This window comes from Crinia signifera, chromosome 5, assembly GCF_055691185.1.
Source record: "Crinia signifera chromosome 5, ASM5569118v1, whole genome shotgun sequence".
Classification (NCBI taxonomy): domain Eukaryota; kingdom Metazoa; phylum Chordata; class Amphibia; order Anura; family Myobatrachidae; genus Crinia; species Crinia signifera.
In genome coordinates this window covers 219,919,504-219,943,699 of record NC_139221.1, presented here as the reverse complement: position 1 = coordinate 219,943,699, position 24,196 = coordinate 219,919,504, and the positions used below count along the sequence as shown (strand labels likewise).

Genomic DNA, 24,196 nt, shown 5'->3' with positions numbered 1-24,196 from the left:
CATAAAGGATCACCAATTTAATACTTAATGTTCAGTAAGCTCATAACTCCGCTATGGGGGTTATTCTGGTTTACTCGCAAAGGCAAATTCACTCTCTAATGGACAAAACCATATGTACTGCTGGCGAGGCAGATCTAACGTGCAGAGAGGGTTACAGGACCATGCATCGGACCGGATCAGACGTCATGCACATTTGATTTGGTTTCTCCTGATTTCTCACTGCTATTCGTCGGAATCAGGTGAAATTGGGACAAAACAGCATAGTGTATGGGGCCTTCAGAACAGTGCCTTAAATTATATTTATTTGTATTTTAAATATAAAATAATTTATGTAGTATTGTTGCTGTCATGAGTTCACACAAAATAATGTACACCAGTAATAAATAAAAAAAAAAAAAAATATATATATATATATATATATATATATATATATATATATATATATATATATATATATCTTTTTTTTTTTTTTTTTTAATCTAAATTGGTTCTTAACAAGAATTATACCATTGAATGTTGTGTATAGATCATATGAACAATATAGATGTAAAGGAGCGTACTCACGGTAAGATATAGTGCAAAATCTAGCACACTATCTAGCCAGTTTCGAATAGCATGCTAGATAGTGCACTATCCGACGTACGATGCGCGCTCCCGCCGGTCGTCTGGGAGGGAGCTGCTCGGGTGAGCATGCAACTCAATCTGGCTAGAAAGCATAAGATAGTATAGTGTAGTACAGCTGTGACGCCATATCGTATATGGTATCTTATGCACATTGTACGTTACTTTAAGCACAAATCTTATGCTTTTGACCACTGGGTCTTTCCTGGGAAATCGTATACAATATCATACAGAACATAAATCATACCGTGGGTACGCACCTTAAGAGTTATTGGATTTATTCAGAGTTGATAGTATGATGCACATGGATACAATTACATGTAATTGGCTTGGCGACTATTAGCTGGACCCATTGCTGCCAGTGAATGCTCGAAGGGATATAGATTAAAAGATCATATTACTAAGTGGTGTGTGTTACTTTGTAATCTTTATTGTACTGGTTTGCATTTAGGTATATTGATATAAGTTTCCATTTGCTTTGACTTTACATTACATGTCTATTTCTACTATAATTTGCATAGCTTTATACACTATTTTCTATACATAAGTGTTACTTTTCCTGGCTGGTTTTAATAACTGCATAGATATGGCAACCATATTGCTTGTTAATATGGTGGTGATTAGAACTGCTCCAGAATATTTTTGTGGATAGATAAGTCTCCAAGTTCACTACATAAATGGTATTTTTTATTAACCAGTTGAATGTCAAATCTGCTGCTCATTAGCAACTTTGACCACTTTTATTTTATTTTATATAAGGTAAGGTCTACATACCTGCAGTCTGGGCACATATAATCATAGCTCTGCAGTGCAAGCTATCAATTGTGAGCTTTTTGTTTTGTGTATATATATATTAGGGGGCAGATTCAGTTAGTCATGTGGCTTACTGTTAATGGTACAGGGTATGGTAGCTGACGCTCACCGTCTTTGTGTATACTCTATGTCAGGGGTGGGGAACCTCAGGCCCTGGGGCCGTATGCGGCCCCCGTAGCCATCTGAGTGGCCCTCCCACCCACCAGGCAGCTTTGCCGGGAGTCAAGTAAAGGGGAATTCTTGTGAGAGGTCGGTAGTTCTCGCAAGTTTCCTCTTAATCAACAGCAACTGGAGACTGTCAGTCCTATTCAGCGGCAGCCGCCGAAGCGTGGGGCGGCTGCAGCAGGACAATTTGTAAGAGACATTTTTACATATGGCCCCCGAAGGATTTTTTCCCCATACAAACGGCCCTTGGCACAAAAAAGATTCCCCACCCCTGCTCTATGTAGTGGCAGCTGTTACGTGTGAGGAGACCTACCTCACAAAAATAGTATATATCAAAGGGGTTTTCTTTGTAAACTGTGCTCTCAGAAAAAAATACACTGTCCAAATATATAAGTATATGTGTATGGTACTCTTTACCGATTAACTGAGGATAGTGCTTGAATAAATGTAGCTTAGCGTTTTTTTGGGGGGTAAAAAAAATATTTTATTCTAAAATAGATTCAGTGGTGGGTATAATGGTCAGGGTAAATGGGGAGGGGTTCAAGCTGAATGGGGTATGCCTGGTGGTAGGTGAGGTAGGACGGGGTATGGATGGTCAGCAGGCAAAAGTCTTAAGGTGGCCATACACACGCAGATTTATCTGCAGATCTTTCAGGTTGGAACAAAAACATGGTTACGGATGAGAGCAAATGACAGTTGACCATTTGCTTGGAAATGCTAGAAAACTGACAAACTGTCACTCATCCATAACCATCTTTTTGTTCCAGCCAGATCTGAAGATAAATCTTACTAGTGTATGGGCACCTTCAGTCTCTAGTCGGAGTTTGGCAGACAGAGTGGCGTGGGAGGCTGGCTGTGAAAGGGGTATAATGCACATTAACCCATATATTCCAGGTTTGCTCAAATTATTTTCAGTTATGGATTTGGAGTTTTTCACATCTGTCACAGCTTATTGGCACACAGTGGCCATTTCTTTCAATGATCCAAAAAGAATGCAAGATGAGCAAACAGGCTGAATGGTCATGCATTGGATGATTTCTTCTGGTGCTTGTTCACCTTTTACTAAGAAGATAAACAGCATTTTTATCCAATGGTTAGCCCCAAATTGAAGTGACTGTAGTCGCAATAATAGATTTAGACACCACTGCAATCTTGTAACCCAATTTTGAAAATCCTTGCAATATCTGACAAAGTCCCAAAACTTTGTAGATTTAACGTGTGGCCCTTTCTTAGGGAACATACATTGTAAGCTTCTTTAGGGCAAGGATTATTACCCTATATACAGGATGGTTCCACAGCGCCCAGTTACAGAGCAGTCTAATGCAGTAGAGGACAAGTACAAGGTACATAAATAAGGATTGCTATAAAGATAAAATAATATGTTCTATATCAATAACTTCATAGAAAATTATAAACCTTGCTCCATCGTCTATATCAGGGCTGGGCAACAGCGGCCCTCCAGATGTTGAAGAACTACACATCCCAGTATGCCTTGCATCAGTTTCAGCATGGCCACATAGCAAAACTAATGCAAAGCATCCTGGGATGTGTAGTTCATCAACATCTGGAGGGCCACTGTTGCCCAGCCCTGGTCTATATCTTACCCCTGTCAGACTTTATTCCATCTGGAAATCTCATTCAAATGCATGCTGGCATAACTGTGGTGGTGTCAGTACTTTGTATCATATTTTCGTGTCGTGTCCTGCTCTCATCCCCTTTTGGACAGAGGTTTTCACCCTTATATCTGACATCCTAGGCTACCATGTACTCCCTCTACCCAAACTTGCGCTCTTCTCTTCCATAACTATTTTGGTGCACTCTTCCCGAATGATAGATATGTGATGGGCCAAATATTAATAACAACTAGGTTATTGATTGCACAACATTGGCGCACCTCCCAAATCCCCACTATGGCAGCGGTAGAACAGGCAATTCAAACCCATTATGAATATGAAACTGCGGGCCTGCTCTTCTCTGGTGGTCCACCCAATGGTCTTCGTGGTGCACACATAGGTCCTTAATATTGCAGTCCAATGGTATCCCCCAGGAGTGAGCGCCTAGATAAATTTTGAGCCCACTGCTGTCATTGCCCAACATTGAAACTGTTACCTTTTTTGGGGGGGTTTGTCTTTTTTCCATATGACCAGCATTTGTATGTGACAGACTTTTTGAGTATATTTTTCTATAACCTTCAGCAATATAGTAATATTGTCTCATGACAATGTATTGTGATCCTACGATTATGTCCACTTTCCCCATCGTCCCTCCATTCCTCTCCCCTTTTTATTCTTTTCTGTACCCTACTTAACCTATGTGTTCTATAAAACATTAATAAAAATCTCATTTTGAAAATTATAAACATAATGGTGTAAAAAAAAAAAAAACTAATATTTTAAGGGAAAAAAATAAATGAAATAACATTGAAGTCTAGTCCTTAACCCCTTCACGACATTTGACGTATATATACGTCATGGCCGGGAAGTACTTCCCGACCGTTGACGTATATATACGTCATGGCTTAAAACTGTCACTGCGTCTAGAGACGCAGTGACAGAGGGACGATGTCTGCTGTCCCTGACAGCAGACATGTCCGTGCATGCCCAGGGGGGGCGGCGATGCCGCCCCCCCGTCGGCGATCGCTGTGATTGGCTGTTCATTGTGAACAGCCATTCACAGCGTTTTCTGTGTCACCGGCGAATAACGTTCGCCGGTGACACGGGATCGGAGGTGATTGGTGCTGTAAAGTACAGCACCAATCACCGCGGGGTGTAAGGGTGACACTGGTGTCACCCCACCTCACCCCTCCCGCCCCCAAAGGCCGTGATTGGTTCGTCGGACCGACGGACCAATCACAGCCATGGAGGGGGGTTTAAACTAACGGTGACTGCACTGCAGACGCCATTCCGGTCTGGAATAGCGTGCAGTGCGGTCACCGTGCCCAGCTGCCGCCTATACTGACCAGAACCCATCCAAAATACTTACCTGATCATTGAGATTGCTTATGCTTGTGACATCTTGTGACATCCTGTGACATCTTGTGCTGCTGCGATTTATTAGATAGAGAGAGAGTTAGAGAGAGATAGAGAGAGATAGAGAGGCCTAGTGCTATATTTTGTGCTGCTGCAGTGTGATAGAGCTATAGATAGAGAGATAGAGAGAGATAGAGAGAGAGAGATAGAGAGAGAGATAGTGACAGATTGTGCTATATATTTTTTATATAACTGAAAGAGATAGAGAGAGATAGAGAGAGATAGAGAGGCCTAGTGCTATATTTTGTGCTGCTGCAGTGTGATAGAGCTATAGATAGATAGATAGAGAGAGATAGAGAGAGAGAGATAGTGACAGATTGTGCTATATATTTTTTTTATAACTGACTGCTGCCCCCCCTTTTGTGCTGATCAGTATAAATTAACTGATCAGCAACTTTTTGGGGGCGCAGGTTTTTTTTTTATATATAGATATACCTGTCAGTGCTGCTGCTGCAGTGTCATAGAGTGATAGATAGTGAGAGATAGAGAGATAGAGAGAGATAGTGACAGAGAGTGATAGAGAGTGCTAAATTTTGTGTCTGCTGCCCCCGCCTTTTGTGCTGATCACTATATCTGAGGTGATCAGCAACTTTTTAGGGGTGCAGAGGTTTTTTTTTTTATATATATACCTGTCAGTACCACCAAAGGTTGTGCACCTGCTGCCCCTCACTGGTAATCAGTGTCGCATCACTGATCACCTTTTTTTATTTTTTGTGAGTGCTGTGGGGTCTTTTTTACATTTTTTTTTTTACACACACTGTGATTTTGTGTGTGTCCTGTGGCCACTGTGCGCTGATCAGTGACGTACATCACTGATCAGCTTTTTCGGCACAGGGTTGATCTATTTTTTTTTTAATCAAATTCCTGTTGCCTTTGAGCGCTGTTCAGTGACGGACGTTACTGACCAACATCTGTGCTCAATTTTTGGCGCAGGACCTTTTTTTTTTTTTAACCCCTTCCATTTTTTTTTTTTAACCCCTTCCATTTTTTTTTTTAACCCCTTCCATTTTTTTTTTTAACCCCTTCCATTTTTTTTTTTTGAACCCTTCAATTTTTTTATTTTTGTATTTTTTTTTTTTCTGCACTACATACATACACACTACATACCCCCCGGGTTGAAATAAAGTTTGTACCCCCCCCTACACTATACACGTGTTGAAACATTTCACTACCAGTAACACAAAAATATAAATGGCATCCCAAATGTCATCCCAAATGTCGTCCCAGTCATCCAGGAGAATGTATTCGGTGGAGGAGGCATATGCCATGCTTGCCTCTGACTCTGACACAGCAAGTGAGGCAAGCGGGGAATTTGAAGGATTTGTCTTAAGCTCCTCTTCCTCCTCTGATGATGAAGGACCCCCTCAAAGACGCCCCCGTAGAGCAGCTGAGACCCCCCCCCCAATAATTGATCTCGTATGGACCCCACCACCAGACAATTTTGAGCCCCAGGTTCCTGAGTTTTTGGCCATCCCAGGAATCCAATTTGATTCAACAGGTCTCAGAGAAATTGACATTTTTAAATTATTTTTCTCTGATGATTTTATAAATTTAATGGTGGACCAAACTAATTTATATGCCCAGCAGTTTATTGCTCAAAACCCCACGTCATCATTTGCTAGGTGGACCCCTGTAGATGCAGTAGAGATGATGACGTTTTGGGGTCTGGTGTTACATATGGGCATAGTAAAAAAGCCACAAATTAGGCAATATTGGAGTACAGATGTTCTGTACAGCACCCCATTTCACCGTATGGCCATGCCCCGGGCTCGTTTTGAGGCAATCCATAAATTTATACATTACACCGATAATGCACAGTGCCCACCCAGAGATGATCCCACCTTTGACAGGCTATTCAAAGTCAGGCCGGTCATTGATCATTTCAGTGCCAAATTTGCAGAGCTATACATCCCTGATAAATGTATTAGTATCGACGAGTCCCTTATACATTTTAAAGGAAGGGTTAAATTCCGCCAGTACCTTCCCAGTAAGAGGGCAAGGTATGGGGTAAAAATGTATAAGCTGTGTGAAAGCACCACAGGGTACACCCACAAGTTTAGGGTATATGAAGGGAAGGATTCAAGAATTGAACCACCAGAATGCCCCCCCTCCCTCGTAGGTGTTAGTGGAAAAATTGTCTGGGATTTAATGCACCCCTTCCTGGATAAGGGTTATCACCTCTATGTGGATAACTTTTACACCAGCATCCCCCTGTTTAAGGCCCTTGGTTCAAGAGGTACAGCAGCTTGCGGTACTGTGCGCAAGAACCAAAGAGGCCTCCCCAAAACGCACATTGCCCAAGTAATGAGAAGGGGTGAAAGCAGGGGAATATGCACCGAAAATATGTTGTTGGTCAAATATAAGGACAAGAGGGATGTCCTTATACTGACAACAATTCATGGAGACAGTACCACCTCCATCCCTGTACGAGGTACCAGTACCCACACCTCAAAACCAAATTGTATCCTAGATTACAATAAGTACATGGGTGGAGTAGATCTTTCAGATCAGGTACTGAAGCCGTACAGTGCCCTGCGGAAAACAAATATCTGGTACAAGAAGCTGGCCGTGTATATCATCCAGATGGCACTGTATAACGCTTACGTGCTATTCCGTTCTACCGGCCAGAGGGGGACATTTATGCACTTTCAAGAGGAAGTCATAAAGAGCCTAACATTTGGGAATCAGCAGGCAGAGGGCCCCAGTACTTCTAGTACTGGCCCCCGTATTGTACCAGGGCAGCATTTTCCCAACGAAATCCCCTCCACTGCAAGAAAGGGCAGGACACAAAAAAGGTGCAAAGTTTGCTATAAAAAGGGAATAAGAAAGGAAACTATTTTCCACTGTGAAACTTGCCCCGACAAACCCGGCCTATGTATAAAGGAGTGTTTCAAAATATACCACACATCGATGGATTATTAGGTTCATCATTTCACCGTGCATCGGGGGTCTTGCTAATGCCACATAGCACCCACCATTCATTCCACCAGAATCTGAGCTGCAAAATCCAAAAATCACTCCTTCCCTTCTGAGTCCTGCCATGCACCCAACTGGTATTTTTTGGTCACATGTGAGGCATTGCCGTACTCGGGAGAAATTGGGGCACAGATTTTGGGGTGCTTTTTCTCCTTCATACCTTCTGAAAATGAAAAATTTTGAGCCAGAACTGCATTTTTGTGTAAAAAAATGTAATTTTTCATTTTCACTGCCCACTTGTATCAAAATTGGTGAAACCCCTGGGGGTTTGAAATGTACACTATACCCCTAGATGAATTCCCTGAGGGGTGTAGTTTGCAAAATGGGGTCACTTGTGGGGGGGTTCCACTGTATTGGCAATGCAACATAGCACCCACCATTCATTCCACCAAAATCTGTGCTGCAAAATCCAAAAATCACTCCTTCCCTTCTGAGTCCTGCCATGCACCCAACTGGTATTTTTTGGTCACATGTGAGGCATTGCCGTACTCGGGAGAAATTGGGGCACAGATTTTGGGGTGCTTTTTCTCCTTCATACCTTCTGAAAATGAAAAATTTTGAGCCAGAACTGCATTTTTGTGTAAAAAAATGTAATTTTTCATTTTCACTGCCCACTTGTATCAAAATTGGTGAAACCCCTGGGGGTTTGAAATGTGCACTATACCCCTAGATGAATTCCCTGAGGGGTGTACTTTGCAAAATGGGGTGACTTGTGGGGGGGTTCCACTGTATTGGTGCTTTGGGAGTCTTGCTAATGCAACATGGCACCCACCATTCATTCCACCAAAATCTGTGCTGCCAAATCCAAAAATCACTCCTTCCCTTCTGAGTCCTGCCATGCGCCCAACTGGTATTTTTTGGTCACATGTGAGGCATTGCCGTACTCGGGAGAAATTGGGGCACAGATTTTGGGGTGCTTTGTCTCCTTCATTCCTTGTGAAAATGAAAAATTTTGAGCCAGAACTGCATGTTTGTGTAAAAAAAATTTAATTTTCCATTTTCACATCCCAGTTGTACCAAAATTGGTGAAACCCCTGGGGGTTTGAAATGTACACTATACCCCTAGATGAATTCCCTGGGGGGTGTACTTTGCAAAATGGGGTGACTTGTGGGGGGGTTCCACTGTATTGGTGCAACATAGCACCCACCATTCATTCCACCAAAATCTGTGCTGCAAAATCCAAAAATCACTCCTTCCCTTCTGAGTCCTGCCATGCACCCAAATGGTATTTTTTGGTCACATGTGAGGCATTGCCGTACTCGGGAGAAATTGGGGCACAGATTTTGGGGTGCTTTGTCTCCTTCATTCCTTGTGAAAATGAAAAATTTTGAGCCAGAACTGCATTTTTGTGTAAAAAAATGTAATTTTTCATTTTCACTGCCCAGTTGTATCAAAATTGGTGAAACCCCTGGGGGTTTGAAATGTACACTATACCCCTAGATGAATTCCCTGAGGGGTGTACTTTGCAAAATGGGGTGACTTGTGGGGGGGTTCCACTGTATTGGTGCTTTGGGAGTCTTGCTAATGCAACATGGCACCCACCATTCATTCCACCAAAATCTGTGCTGCCAAATCCAAAAATCACTCCTTCCCTTCTGAGTCCTGCCATGCGCCCAACTGGTATTTTTTGGTCACATGTGAGGCATTGCCGTACTCGGGAGAAATTGGGGCACAGATTTTGGGGTGCTTTGTCTCCTTCATTCCTTGTGAAAATGAAAAATTTTGAGCCAGAACTGCATTTTTGTGTAAAAAAATGTAATTTTTCATTTTCACTGCCCAGTTGTATCAAAATTGGTGAAACCCCTGGGGGTTTGAAATGTACACTATACCCCTAGATGAATTCCCTGAGGGGTGTACTTTGCAAAATGGGGTGACTTGTGGGGGGGTTCCACTGTATTGGTGCTTTGGGAGTCTTGCTAATGCAACATGGCACCCACCATTCATTCCACCAAAATCTGTGCTGCCAAATCCAAAAATCACTCCTTCCCTTCTGAGTCCTGCCATGCGCCCAACTGGTATTTTTTGGTCACATGTGAGGCATTGCCGTACTCGGGAGAAATTGGGGCACAGATTTTGGGGTGCTTTGTCTCCTTCATTCCTTGTGAAAATGAAAAATTTTGAGCCAGAACTGCATGTTTGTGTAAAAAAATGTAATTTTCCATTTTCACATCCCAGTTGTACCAAAATTGGTGAAACCCCTGGGGGTTTGAAATGTACACTATACCCCTAGATGAATTCCCTGAGGGGTGTACTTTGCAAAATGGGGTGACTTGTGGGGGGGTTCCACTGTATTGGTGCAACATAGCACCCACCATTCATTCCACCAAAATCTGTGCTGCCAAATCCAAAAATCACTCCTTCCCTTCTGAGTCCTGCCATGCGCCCAACTGGTATTTTTTGGTCACATGTGAGGCATTGCCGTACTCGGGAGAAATTGGGGCACAGATTTTGGGGTGCTTTGTCTCCTTCATTCCTTGTGAAAATGAAAAATTTTGAGCCAGAACTGCATGTTTGTGTAAAAAAATGTAATTTTCCATTTTCACATCCCAGTTGTATCAAAATTGGTGAAACCCCTGGGGGTTTGAAATGTACACTATACCCCTAGATGAATTCCCTGAGGGGTGTACTTTGCAAAATGGGGTGACTTGTGGGGGGGTTCCACTGTATTGGTGCTTTGGGAGTCTTGCTAATGCAACATGGCACCCACCATTCATTCCACCAAAATCTGTGCTGCCAAATCCAAAAATCACTCCTTCCCTTCTGAGTCCTGCTATGCGCCCCACTGGTATTTTTTGGTCACATTTGAGGCATTGCCGTACTCGGGAGAAATTGGGGCACAGATATTGGGGTGCTTTGTCTCCTTCATTCCTTGTGAAAATGAAAAATTTTGAGCCAGAACTGCATGTTTGTGTAAAAAAATGTAATTTTCCATTTTCACATCCCAGTTGTACCAAAATTGGTGAAACCCCTGGGGGTTTGAAATGTACACTATACCCCTAGATGAATTCCCTGAGGGGTGTAGATTGCAAAATGGGGTGACTTGTGGGGAAAGTTCCTAACTTTTAGCACTTATGGTGCCTAGAAACCTACATGGTGCCTAAAAAAAAATCTCATAAAAAGGAGGCTCCAAAATCAAGTAGGTGCTCCTTCTATTATGAAGCCTGTGGTTTGGTCATCGTGCACACTAGGGCCACATATAGGATATTTTTGAAAACACAAGAATTGGGGGAATCAATTTTTAGTCACATTTCTCTAGTAAAATCTACTGTATTTGTTAGAAAAATGTATTAAAATTGAAACTCTGCAAAAAAAAAGAAATTTTGAATTTTCACCTACACTTTGTTTTAATTCCTGTGAAACACCTAAAGGGTTAACAAACTTCCAAAATGCTGTTTTGAATACTGTGAGGGGTGCAGTTTTTGAAATGGCATCATTTATGGGGGTGTCTCACATACAAGTCCCTCAAAGTCACATCAGAACTGAACTGGTCCCTAAAAAAATCAGTGTTTGAAATTTTCTTGAAAATTTGAGAATTTGCTAGTCATATTTGAAGCCTCCTAGTGTCCAAAAAAATGAAAAGGGGGTTGAAATAATGATGGCAACATAAAGTAGACATATGGTCTATGTTAGTTATTAACTATTTTGAGTGGTATGATTATTTGTCTCACAAGCAGAAAATTTGACATTTTGCATATTGCTAAATTTTCCATTTTTTTACGATATTTTGGTATTTTTCACAAAAAAACACAGACTGTATCGACCAAAATTTACCACTAACTTGAAGTACAATGTGTCACGAGAAAACAATCTCAAAATCACTGGGATAAGTAAAAGCAAAAAAAAGTTATCCCCACTTAAGTGAGACATGTCAGATTTGAAAAAAAGGGCTCTGTCATGAAGGCACAAACTGGCTCTGTCATGAAGGGGTTAAAATGGCATTTCAATTATGAACTGAGAAAAATGTTTATACCCACATTGTTTAGTCAAAATATTTAATACATACACATTATTATGGGAATCCAAGGACGTGTATGTGGGAAAGAAATGATGTCCTTCTAATGAAATTGCTTTTATTTTAATATTTCTGCACCAAGAACTGTTAACAAGTGTTCATAGCCAAAAAGTTCTATAATTCAATACGTACAAGTTTTTTTTTTTAGCAGTAATGAATTTATAACCTGTGAATCTTTACAGACTTTATCGTCTGCTGTGCTTCCTCCCTCTTATGAATAATAAACTCCTTTCACTGGTTAGGCGCAGTGCTGATGTGTAAAGCCTTTTTTTGTTTTACGTTACACTGGTGAATATTTTAATTACATTAATTGTATAGAGATTCTGCCAGTTTCCCTTAGGCCTAGGTGAGGCACAACCTTTTGTGCTACAGACAAGTCACATACCCATTTAAGGCAGGAGGAGTCTATGCAGACAAGGCATTGAAGCAAAATATATTCTATGATTTCCATTCTCAAAGGTTTGCCATTGTGCCTCCAAAAATAGTATGACGATAACAACAATGACAGGGAATGTAGTAAGAACATAAAAATTAAACAGACCACTCCAAAAGTAGGAGTCTTCATAGATTTTAAAAGAAAAATTTTAGAGCATTTAAAATAGAAATGACACTTGTAGTTGTAAGTAAAAGATCAAATAAAGCCTGTGTGTGTGTAATACATATACTTTAATATAGAGTTAGTCCCCCTTTTGCAGTTATATCAGCTTCTCTTCATTGAAGGCTTTCCACAAGATTGTGGATTGAACTTGGTCATGTGCGGTTTGCCTGCAGCTGCAGGCCATGGAAACCCATTCCTTTAAGCTCCAGACTCAGTTTTTGTGCTAACATTAATGCCAGTGGAAGTTTGGAACTCTTCAGCAATGGAACCAGCACCCTGATCTGTGATTTTATGTGGTCTTCAGCTTTGTGGCTGAGTTGTCGTTGTTGTTCTTTAAACATTCCAACTTCCTACTAATATCACTTAAGGTCCATACACACTGTGTGATTATGTCCAGTGTGTATGGATAGCGATGACCGCTGGGGGGAAAGTCGCTCAGTGCATACACACTGAGCGGCATTCCCCCTACTCGGCGCTGTGAGGGGGGGCTTTGCATAGTGCAGTGGTTTTCACGGCGATGATGTGGATGTGCTCATCGTGGACCATACACAATTGGGCGGCTTTGAGCTGAAAGCCGCACAAAATTGGTGTTTTGAGTGGCTTTCAGCTCAAAATCGCCCAGTGTGTATGGGCCTTTACAGTTGGCTGTGGAATATCCAGCAGGGATGAAATTTCATGAAGGTCTTAATGCAGAGGTGGCCATTAGGTTGAGCAATTTTGTGTTGAATGCAGCTCAGTTTTGCCCTTTGAGCCACCCAGTGTGTACGGCTGGGCAATATACGCTGAGTGCCAATGCATGCTTCCTCATCATTGCCAGCCACTGCTCATCTGCTGGTATTATTGGTGTGTATGCACCTTAATTCACTAAGGTATAAAAGGAGGAGTACAATGTGTGAGGAAATGAGACATGCAGCAATACAGAGGCTAATTTGGAGACAGGGAAAGCAGAAGTTCTGTAGGCTGGTGAGCAGTAGATTTGTTTTCTTGGTAGGGATATAATGATGGGGTCAAAAAAGTCTTGGTGGTTTTCAGTGAGACTGGTCCTGATGCTGGTGATCTATAAAGCTGTTACACAAAGCTATACTCCAGTATTGCGTCACTTTAATAACATTAACAAAATATGATTGTTAAATTGTATTTTTTACATCGGACAATCGTTAATGTGAAAGTTAGGACAAAGGGGTACATTTACTAAAGCTTTTAAAAATAAAATGTTGCACATAGCAACCAATCAGATTCTGTAAAAATAGAGAAATTATAGACAGAATTTGCTGTGGGAACATCACCTGTTTTCATTTTTAGAAGCTTTAGTAAATTGACTCCTTTTATACTCGCGTCACCATCATAAATGGCATCCGCAGTAGAAAAATCCAGGAAGAATGAAGCTAAGGCTATTTCAATAAAACTACAGCCAATGCAAAATTTGGGTACATCACTGAAATTCTAAATGTTCCCAAATCTATTTTGCTTTCACATGAGAACACCAAAGGCCAGCACCAATTGTATAAGCCTGTGGCTTTACCCTAGGGGTAGCTTCAACAAAGAGTTATCTTTTTGTTAAATGGGGGTTCTGAAGATCAATTCAGTCAAATGTCAAATACTGGTCAGCATATTAGTGCTGAAATACAGACCACACTGTGCTAGAAACATAACAGAGAGCAACACCCCAGGCAGGGAAGAGAAACTGCGCAGGTTTTGAGAGCTACAGGATGCTAGAATGAACAATACAACACCATTTGGTCAATCCTCGTACATTATATTGCATTGTATTACAGTCTATCATTCTAGACATTTCAGCATCCTGAAAATAATTTGCTCTCTTTAATACCTGACAGATCTGTATTGTTTTCATTGGAGTTCCTTATGCATTTTGTATGTGTTCCATTTGTTAATGTGGTCATATGACCTTTGGTAATGTTGCCACAAAAGAGAACTTTATTATTTAATAACATTTTATTATAAATGACCGTGCCTCACTGTTTTTAAATTAACAGTTGTGTAAGCCATAGGATTTCTGGTTCTAAGCCTTTTCTACTGACATGTTACTAATTGCTCTTCTAGAAAGTGTATGTGTTGCTGTCTAGTGCTGGAAACCGAAATGTAATCTTTTTTTTTTAATCACTGTAGGATAATCATGGGCCAGACTGGCAAGAAATCTGAGAAGGGACCAGTGTGCTGGAGGAAGCGGGTGAAATCCGAGTATATGCGCTTGCGGCAACTAAAGCGGTTCAGGCGAGCGGATGAAGTAAAGGTACATGGATAAGCACAGGATGAGAGATTGTGCTTTTTATGATATTTCATCACAACATCTTGATCATTGACCTATCTAATGCCAAATGGACCAGCATTATATTTCACTGCAATTCGGCTGAATTGCAAGTGCTTCTAAAGCTCATTATATCCAATACGCTTATTTACTTATCAAATAGTTTTATTGAAGAAACAGCAAAAGAAAAATAGAGCAAATTATACATGACAGAAAATAAATCGCTAGAGTGCATACACAGACTGAACAGTAGTAACAATTAAGGAGATAAAATAAAAATTTGAAAGAAGTAGAAATAAAAAGTATGGAGGGTAAACGATCTCATGAGATAACAGGAGGAGAAGGGATCTGAGACTGAAGTGGAAACCATAAAAAAAAATAGGTATGTTACGGTGATAAGAAAAAAAAAATAAGAGTAGGAGATGAGGGTAGTGGGGATAGGCAGTTTAGTAATTAGGGAAGACCAAGGCATTCCCTCCTTGAGTCATATACCAGGGTGACCATACTGCAGGGAACTTGGCCACCGTGTTGTTTTGGAGACAAGTTATGTACTCCATTCTGGCAACAAACCATGTGCAGTTATGCAGCTGTTGGCAGGTTGAAGGACACAACAGTTTTAAAGATCTAGAAATCGGATATTTAGCTGGACACGAGATGTGTAAAATTAATTTATTATCGAATTTGGAGGCTTGGCACACAAAAGCAATGAGGAATGAGCAATGGGAGAAATTTAGGGGGACCACAGAGGAGATCAGAGATTGGACCATGGTCTGGAAAGAAATTATAACAGGGAAAGTCCACCGTGTCATTTTGAAAGCATTGATACATCCAACCCATGAAAAAAATATATTCTGCCAATGAAATATTTTGATCTATCGGCCTAAACAGGGAACGGTAGTTCACTTTGTCGAGAGTATTGTAAGTTTTTCCATCGGATGGACACCCAGATATTTGATAGAATTTGTCCGCCAAGTAAACAAAGTTTTGGTGAAGAATATCTAAAAATGGCCAATGGATATGAAAGGGTAAGGCCTCTGGTTTATCTTTTTTGTTGTTGTTGTAACCTGATAATTGCCCATAGAGAGAGAGAGAGAGAGAGAGAGAGAGCTCCTGGAAAGGATTTGGAAGATAGATTAGGAAAAATGAAAGTGAGGAGGACATCATCAGCAAAAAGGGAAAGTTTGCAGAACTTTATATAATTCATATGGTGGATGAAGTCTGCTTTACGTCTAGTGTTATCAAGAGCTTGGCCTTGTTACTCTTTTTTTATTTTTTTAAAGCGGTCGAGCCATCTAAGAGATTTCTTTTATTTCCATAGAGGAGGGCATTGAGTGTATTTATGAAGGAATTCCAACTGGTGAACCTGTTCCGTTGGGGAACGGAGGTGTTTTTTTTTTTTTGTTTGTTTTTTGTGAAGCAAAACTAATATGACCTCTAACTATGAACTTGTGGGCTTCCCATATGTATGTGTAGCATCCAGGTCTATTACATTAAGGGAAAAGTAGTCTTTTAGAACTTCTGTAAGTTTGTCTGAAAATGGTGCAGTGTTAGAAGGGTATTGTTGAGCTGCCAAGAATGTCTGACATCTAAGAGGTCAAAAGAGGAAATAACAATGGAATGATCTGACCAGGGAATGATCTGACCAGGAGTTGGGTATAATGGGTGGATCAGTGAGGTAATAAGAAGGCTACAAAAGATATTAGTGATTCTGGAGTATGTATGGTGAGTATTGGAGCAGATTGGTAATCCCGAAAAGAGGGATTAAGGGAACTCCAAATGTCAAAGAGGCCGGCTTCTTTCAAGTAACCCCTTGAGTCGTGGGTTTTGCTGGGGCAGGACACACCTATCAGGGCAGGTTTGTCCTTCCCCAGCAATACCCACCACAGATCATAGGAAGCCCCCCCACCCTGCCGCCACTGCCCCAGCCACCAGTCAGTCATCATTGACCACACAGACAGCCGGCTCGGGGATGTTCGTGGACAGGCCCCGAACATCCCCGAGCCTGCCGCATACGTTTTCCGGTACAACCTGCTGGGGCAGTGCAGCTGAGCCCGGAAATATTTCGGAGCATACCACTCGTGGTTAAGGGATCTCGATCTCGGATAAGAAATGAGGCCGCAGGGGGAATTGTCCGTAGATGGGTCTAGGAAGGAGTTGATGTCTCCTCTGAGGAACAAATTACCTATATTATGCTTGGGCGGTACTTTAAAACGCGAGTTAAAGAAACCGTGTTATCCTATTGTGGGAGTATATACCATGACGACAGTGATAAAAGCTACTCCCTTATGTTAAGATGTGCTGGAGTAGTAAAACACAGTGGAGAAGTGTTCATAGCAGGCATGCCATAGTTTTAGCATTCCCTACTAGCATAACTGTGACAAGGCATAATGGGACTTGTAGTTTCACAACAGCTGGAGGGCCACAGTTTGGACATGCCTGGCCTAGAGAGCAGTGTTGGATCTGATACGTTTAATTAAATGGGACATAAATATGTTCAAACTAATCGGAGTTCAAATGGGGGTTATTTAAGAATATTGTAGAAAAGCAAACTTTCAATAGAGCTACACCTAAATTGTATATTTTTTATTTCACTGGTCTAAGTGTATAAATGTTTAATTTCCATGTTTGTTTTAATCTGCATTTAGCACTAAATCCAATTTAAAGGCCAATAAACAAAATACCAAAATATTTTGTTGAAAATATTTGTGTAAAATTGTATCTAACTTTTATGTTTGTCACCTCCATGACTGAAGTGGTCAGAAGCCTGTAATGGACTTACTGTTGGAAAGTTTTTTTGTTTGGTACATAATAGTGCCGCCCTGAAGACCTAACACACCCACACACAATGTAATATAAAAATATAACTCCTTAAATATTATTTCCTAAGTTTATTCCTTGAATTCATGTTAAAGTTCAATATAATTTATTTGGATTGCTTAATTTGCATTATTACAGAAGTATAATTAGTCATTAGAATTCTATATAGAAGTGCTTATTAGGTCATGTCCGACACATTTAATAATCATTTCATTTCGGTCTTTGCAGAGTATGTTTAATACAAATCGTCAAAAAATTCTGGAGCGGACTGAGATTTTAAACCAAGAATGGAAACAACGCAGGATACAGCCTGTTCACATTATGACCTCTGTCGGCTCCCTGCGGGGGACAAGAGAAGTATGTGTCTGGGAAGCTTACATTTTCATTATAATAATTTAACTGTTACTTTTATGTATTTTGTTCTTTAATCTCAAAATGTAACACCAATCGCCTTCAAAGGTGTGCCCAATCGGCTCCAGGCACAGATTTAGAAATAGGCTGCAATTAGGGCTTTATATTCGCACTGCTTTTGGCTCCAATATTATGTGGCTGCTTTTGCTTAGTCCAGAGGTGCTCACTATGATGGTGCCACTCTATAATTTTTGTGGCCCTTCTGTCAGGGATGTAACGGATTTGTCTAAAAAGAGGTGAGGATGGTGGACAAGGCTAGTATCTGGACTGGGCTGGCAGTGAGTTGAGTGAGAGACTGACTGCAGCCTGTGGTTGGACAATGGCCTATGTGCAGTTTTTCCTCCATAATTAATTTCCCAAATCACATCAATAATCTTTATGCTGGTGTTTTAATGTAAATACACACAATAAAAGTTTGGTCTGTTCTGGGGTGTCTGTGACTGGTCCTTAATACATATCGTTCTGTCAGCTTGGAGAATGTTACAAAGATATATAAATACATTTTTTTTAATGGAATTCTATCGTTATCGCCCCTTCTACTGAAGGTTTTCTCACTTGTGCTGAGGCTATTTTCTGATGTTAGCACTAGTCACATTCCAACATTTTTTTTAATTTTTTATTTTTATGCAGTATTAACATCAAATTAAAACTAAACTGCCATTATTCTTTTTATTCATTCTACCATTTGAATTTATTTTAACCTAAATGGCCCCTGTCTGGAAAAATTCTTTGTGGTTCTTGTTTCGCCACTAATCCTCCATTCTAAAATAGTAAAGAGCAATATTCTCTGTGTAGGTAAATCTGCACTTTTTTTATAAAAAAAAAAAACCCAACAAAACAAAAACTTCTAACAAAAACAATTGTTTAAAAGAGGAAAGTACTGCACTTCAAGGCAGGGTGACCATGTGTGTGCAGAGTTATAAACCACCATCTATGTAATATAATAGCACTAAGCGATTATTGTCTTGTAAGTCAATAACGATTAAGGGGGCCACATGATTTGTAAAGTAATTTTGTAAGTGAGCTATCCCACATATGCTGGTATAATAATAATAATTTTTTCGGTACTTGTGTATTATCTGGGCGCCCGATTTTTTTCATTGTATGCCACTACTTAAGGCATGCAATGCAATGTGATTTTTCATTGTAAAGACCCGATTTTTAATTGTATAGTCAGCCATGGTTGATTTCATACCCCCACTATCCAACTACGCATGGAGTTTATTTTATATAGTGTGGCGAGCCCGAAGCGTTGCGAGCCCCGCGAGGGGACACGGATTACTTTACATGTATTCTGCGTCCCCTCGCGGGGCTCGCCACGCTTCGGGCTCCATTACTATATAAAATCAACTCCATGCGTAGTTGGATAGTGGGGGTATGAAATCACCCATGGCTGACTATACAATTAAAAATCTGGTCTTTACAATGAAAAATCACATTGCATTGCATGCCTTAAGTAGTGCGATGCGATGCAATACAATGAAAAAATCGGGCGCCCAGATATTACACAAGTACCATTTTTTTTCTTCCATAGTGTAGGGTAGTATTGTCTTGTGATCATTGGACAATAGCTGCAGTGTGCCCACCCTAATACAAAAAGCATACATTTTCCTTGGAGCAGTGTAACATTTTCCTGTAATCATAGATGATCACTAGACAATAAGAAGTAATGGTGACCCATCAATTGAAATAGAGGACCTCATCTTTCTAAAATGGGTGAACTTAACCCCTTAGCCCAGAAATCTTCTGGGGCCAGCTGCACTTGCCGATACTTGCCACCCCTGAAGATTTCTGTGCATACCACTGTAACTAGGTGCGCGCCAATGGTGCACCATATGGCAGCAGCACCCACTGCTCTCAGGCTTTACTAATCTATCAAGTCCATGTAACTAATCCAAAAGATGCTGAATCCAACCATCAAATGAAACAACCATTTTATAGTTCCACCTAGAAGTAATCCTATTATTCCTGGCAAGTACAGCACATAACCATACTACCTCCTACTACTCTCAATTTTGGTAATGTGGAACAGTTTTCTTACTGTAATATGCCTAGAGCCATATCCGTATCCTGTACCATTTTTATTTCTCAACGGAACACTTTTTTTCCCCAGCAGTAACAGATCTGTGATATGCTTTTTCCGATTGAATATGAATGATACTACTTAACTTAGGCATGTCCAAACTGTGGCCCTTCAGCTGTTGTAAAACTACACATCCCAGCATGCCTTGCCATAGTTTAAGCATTCCCTAATAGCAAAACTATAGCAAGACATGATGGGACTAGTTTTACAACATCTGGAGGGCCATAGTTTGGACATGCCTGAAAAACCTGTTTGCAACTGAACCATTTTACAATCCTTGATTAAACCATTCTGTAGTAGGTCACTGTATGCCATCATACTAATCTTGTTTGCATGTAACATTATTTTTCATTAGATTGTAACATTTAACATTACATTGTAACATTTGTGGCTTGCCTGCAGCAAAAAAACATTTACAATAATTTTACAACGGAGAGATTACAGGAGGGCTTTTAACCAGGTCAAGTTTGGACGCATTTAATTAGAAGTTCTGTGTCTGAAAATAGAAAATGAAATTATATTACCACTAGTTCTAGTACAATTTCAAAAAGACACCCAAGAAGTCCACCTAATATATATTACACTGTGGAAACCCAAAATATTCTGAAAAACCATGGTTTTTGGAATATTTCGGTTTTTGGAGATACGGGATACTCAACCTGTAATAGTTTTCTATGTGCAGTGATTTGGGCTTTAATGTTTACTATTCCTCTTTGCAGGTTTTTCAATCTACTTGTGTATATGATTTAGCAATATTTGAACTACCTTTTTTTTGTTGATTTTTTTTTTTTTAAACCATTTATCTTTTTTTATTTTAGTGTTCTGTGATCAGTGACTTGGATTTTCCAAAACAAGTAATACCTCTTAAAACACTGAATGCTGTAGCCTCTGTGCCCATCATGTACTCTTGGTCTCCACTTCAACAAAATTTTATGGTAAGTAACACGCACAAAATCCTAACTTGTGACTAGAAGTACGTCGTTTTTAGATGCACTCAAACATGCTTTCATTTATAATGCCTTTAAAGGTGGGTACACACGGAACGATGTCGGAAGCGTTCCGACATCGTTAACGAGTGTATCAAATCGTTCATCGTGCTTACACACGGAACGATTGGATACACTTGACAAAAGATTTGTCTATGATCTTCCTGCATGCAGCAAAGATCATAGACCATCGTTAACGATTCACAAGTACGCGCATCGTTAACGATGCACGGAACGATTTGAACGATTGGTCGTTCCCATCGATCGGGAACGCCCACATCGGGCTTCAAATCAATCCGTGTATACCCAGCTTTAGAAAGCAAGCTGGATTTTTCCATGCTGGTTTTTTTTTTTTTTTTTTATGTCTCCTCGTTTATGTTATTGCACGTTCACTTTGACTTACTTACTGTAAGATGAGTTTAGCAGTGACTCGGGCTAAGCCCTGAGGGCTTTGTGTAACTTCCTTTCCAACTTGGAGCTTGGCAGGAAACTCACATTAACTGGGAAAGTCTGCTTTGGATGAGGAGTGTCTGGATTTGCCCACTGGTTTGTGTCTATAAACTGCAATCTGCTTAATGATTTCTATAGAAATCCACATTATTTAATTGAAAGTAGAAACTTTTCATGATTTGCATTCCTTTTTTTTTGTGTGTGTGTGTGTGTGTGTGTATGCTTGTGCTTGTGTATTTTGTTTTTTGTATTATTAGCAATAGCATCTGGCCGACATAACGTCCTATACGATACATATTCCTGCTTTAGGAACAGGCAACCATGTTGGACATAAGCATTAATATCCCACTTTAATACAAGCCATTTGTCACAGCTTGGGGTATCATGATGGAGAAACTTTCCAGCCTCTTAGCCATGTCGGTGGCTTGATTTATTAGAACGTGTTTTTTTTTTTTTACACCCTGACATGTAACGGTTGTCTTCAAATTTACAGGTGGAAGATGAAACTGTATTGCATAATATTCCTTACATGGGCGATGAAGTACTGGACCAAGACGGAACTTTTATTGAGGAACTGATCAAAAACTATGATGGAAAGGTTCATGGAGACAGGGGTAAGATCAGTCACGTATTACCTCGGTGTACCTTTAAATGTTCAGCTGCATTCTGAGGTTGATCAAACTGCTGGAAATCAGAAAGGTGATTGTGTACCAGGTTTGTTCATTATATGTTTATATGGAGGAGTGAACTGTATGCTAGCTTGTCCCACGCTATTGCTGGCTCTTTGCCACTGTATTGCAGCCTTCTCTGGTAGAGGAAGGGTGAACAATTGGGGTTTCTGTAGTTTGTGTCCTTGGTGGAAGCCTTTTGTCTATCTGGCTGGTAATTGCTCTTTTACAGCTGTTAGTGGACATACTTTGTTTCCAGCCAAATCTCTTGGCAGCAATGCAGACCTGACTCTCGAAGGATTGTGGGTCTGGCTGGGTCGGTGGGAATATGAAGTCATGCACAGGTCGTGCTATTTGTGGCTTTGTTTAATACAAATATGCACGTTTTACAAGGTTAAGCTATTGTGAAGTGAGAAAAGGTTCCAGTGCATGAAACATGCAGTTATGTTCGCTCTTGTAGCATCTAAAATGGCCACTTTGTTAAAGAAGGAATATGTGCCCTAGTCAGCTAATGGTATTTTGGTTTTGTTCAATTTTGTAAACAAATTGGGAACTTGTTTCCTAGCACGGCGCCCACGATATTCGTATGGCCATTGTATTCAATTTAAAATTGTATACCATTGTATATGGCATACAATGCAATGTGATTTTAAATTGTATAAGCACCCTAATGGGATTTTTCAATGTTAAATGGTCCCCCTATACAATTTTTTTATTGTATAAGCCCCTTAATAGGTGTTTACAATGTTAAATGCACCCCCACGCCACCGCCACTATCAACGCCAACCCGTGGGGAGCACAGCGAGCCCGCGATGGGCGGCGGTATGCGTCCTCCGACCTTTTCATACTATCCACTTCCGTGTGGAGTTGATTTTATATAGTGTGGCGAGCGCAGCGAGGCGAGAGGACACGCATTACTTCACATGTATTCCGCGTCCCCTCACGGGGCTCGCTGCGCTCGCCACACTATATAAAATCAACTCCACGCCGGCATGGATAGTGGGGGTATGAAAAGATCAGAGGACGCGTACCGCCGCCCCTCGCGGGCTCGCTGCGCTTGCCACGCTTCAGGTTGGCGTTGATAGTACGAGTGGCGTGGGGGTGCTTTTAACATTGTAAGCACCTATTACGGTGCTTATACAATCATTTATCTTATAGGGGGCACATATAACATTGATATCACCCATTAGGGTGCTTATACAATTTAAAATTGTATATGCCATACAATGGCATACAATTCGATGGTATACAATTTAAAATTGCATCGCATACCATCGTATGCCTTATGGCAGCGGTTCTCAAACTGTGGGTTCTGACCCCCTCAGCATGGGGTCACGACTCCATGTTGCTGACCATCAGACTAATGTGTTTGTTGAGGGGAGACAGGGGATAACTCATTAAGTAAACACCCACTGCTTCCCTCTTCTATTCCCATTTCCATCCCCTCATTACCCACTGCCTCCCTGTCACAATAGCGGCCACTTCACTTCACTGACCACACATGTGGCGGCCATTCTGTGGTAACTTGCTGGGTCCTGTAATAATATTTATTGTCTGACGGGGTCCCAGAGCAAATAGTTTGAGAACCCCTGCCTTATGGTATACGATGCGATGGGCGCTGTGCTAGGAAACAAGTACCACAAATTGTTATATTGGTAAGAATGTATATTTGTAAGTAATGTACATTTAAAAAAAAAAAAAAAAGTATTTTGAATGGAAGCGGTCAGGCTGATTTCTCAATTGAGAGAAATCTGTACACATAGGGCTGTATTTAATTATTGCCACCAGTCCCAGCTCCCATGCGTATGCTGGCGGTATTTAATCGTTTCTGCAGGCAAGCGCGCTAACATAATTTCAGCTTGCTACCATCGGGGTGTGGTTCCATTTGGGGGCTGTGGTTCCAGCAAGTATAATAGGAGTGTGTGGTCGGACCAGTAAAAGCTTGCATCTATTTCAGCCAAGGTGTGGAGCATATTGATTCGATTTCTTGACTTTGAATGGTGTGAAATAATCCCCCATACTATAGTATTGCTTTGAAGTGATTCAGTTTTTGGATATATTTTATTGCAGAGTGCGGCTTTATTAATGATGAGATATTTGTGGAGCTGGTCAATGCCCTCGGCCAGTATAGTGATTATGAAGATGAGGATGAGGATGATGGAGATGACAATCAGGATGAGGAGCAGGATGACAAACTAAAGGATCAGGAAGACAGCATGGATGGTAAGCTGAGTGAACATTTCTACGGCCTTTACTTTAACAGCCCGTGTGCCTAGAATAACATTTCACGTGACTTTCTC

The 24,196-nt window shown here is 40.8% G+C and overlaps 1 protein-coding gene across 3 annotated transcripts in view; it reads left to right on the top strand.

The window, feature by feature from the left end:
• EZH2 (enhancer of zeste 2 polycomb repressive complex 2 subunit) overlaps positions 1–24,196 on the top strand; it is a 60,818-nt gene that overhangs the window by 13,814 nt on the left and 22,808 nt on the right. For all 3 annotated transcript variants that reach the window (XM_083188548.1, XM_083188547.1, XM_083188549.1), the window contains exons 2-6: positions 14,343–14,466; positions 17,527–17,655; positions 20,611–20,727; positions 21,722–21,842; positions 23,967–24,119. In XM_083188548.1, coding sequence (XP_083044674.1) covers positions 14,350–14,466; positions 17,527–17,655; positions 20,611–20,727; positions 21,722–21,842; positions 23,967–24,119 — 637 coding nt within the window. In that variant the 5' untranslated portion in view covers positions 14,343–14,349. The remainder of the gene's footprint in view (positions 1–14,342; positions 14,467–17,526; positions 17,656–20,610; positions 20,728–21,721; positions 21,843–23,966; positions 24,120–24,196) is intronic.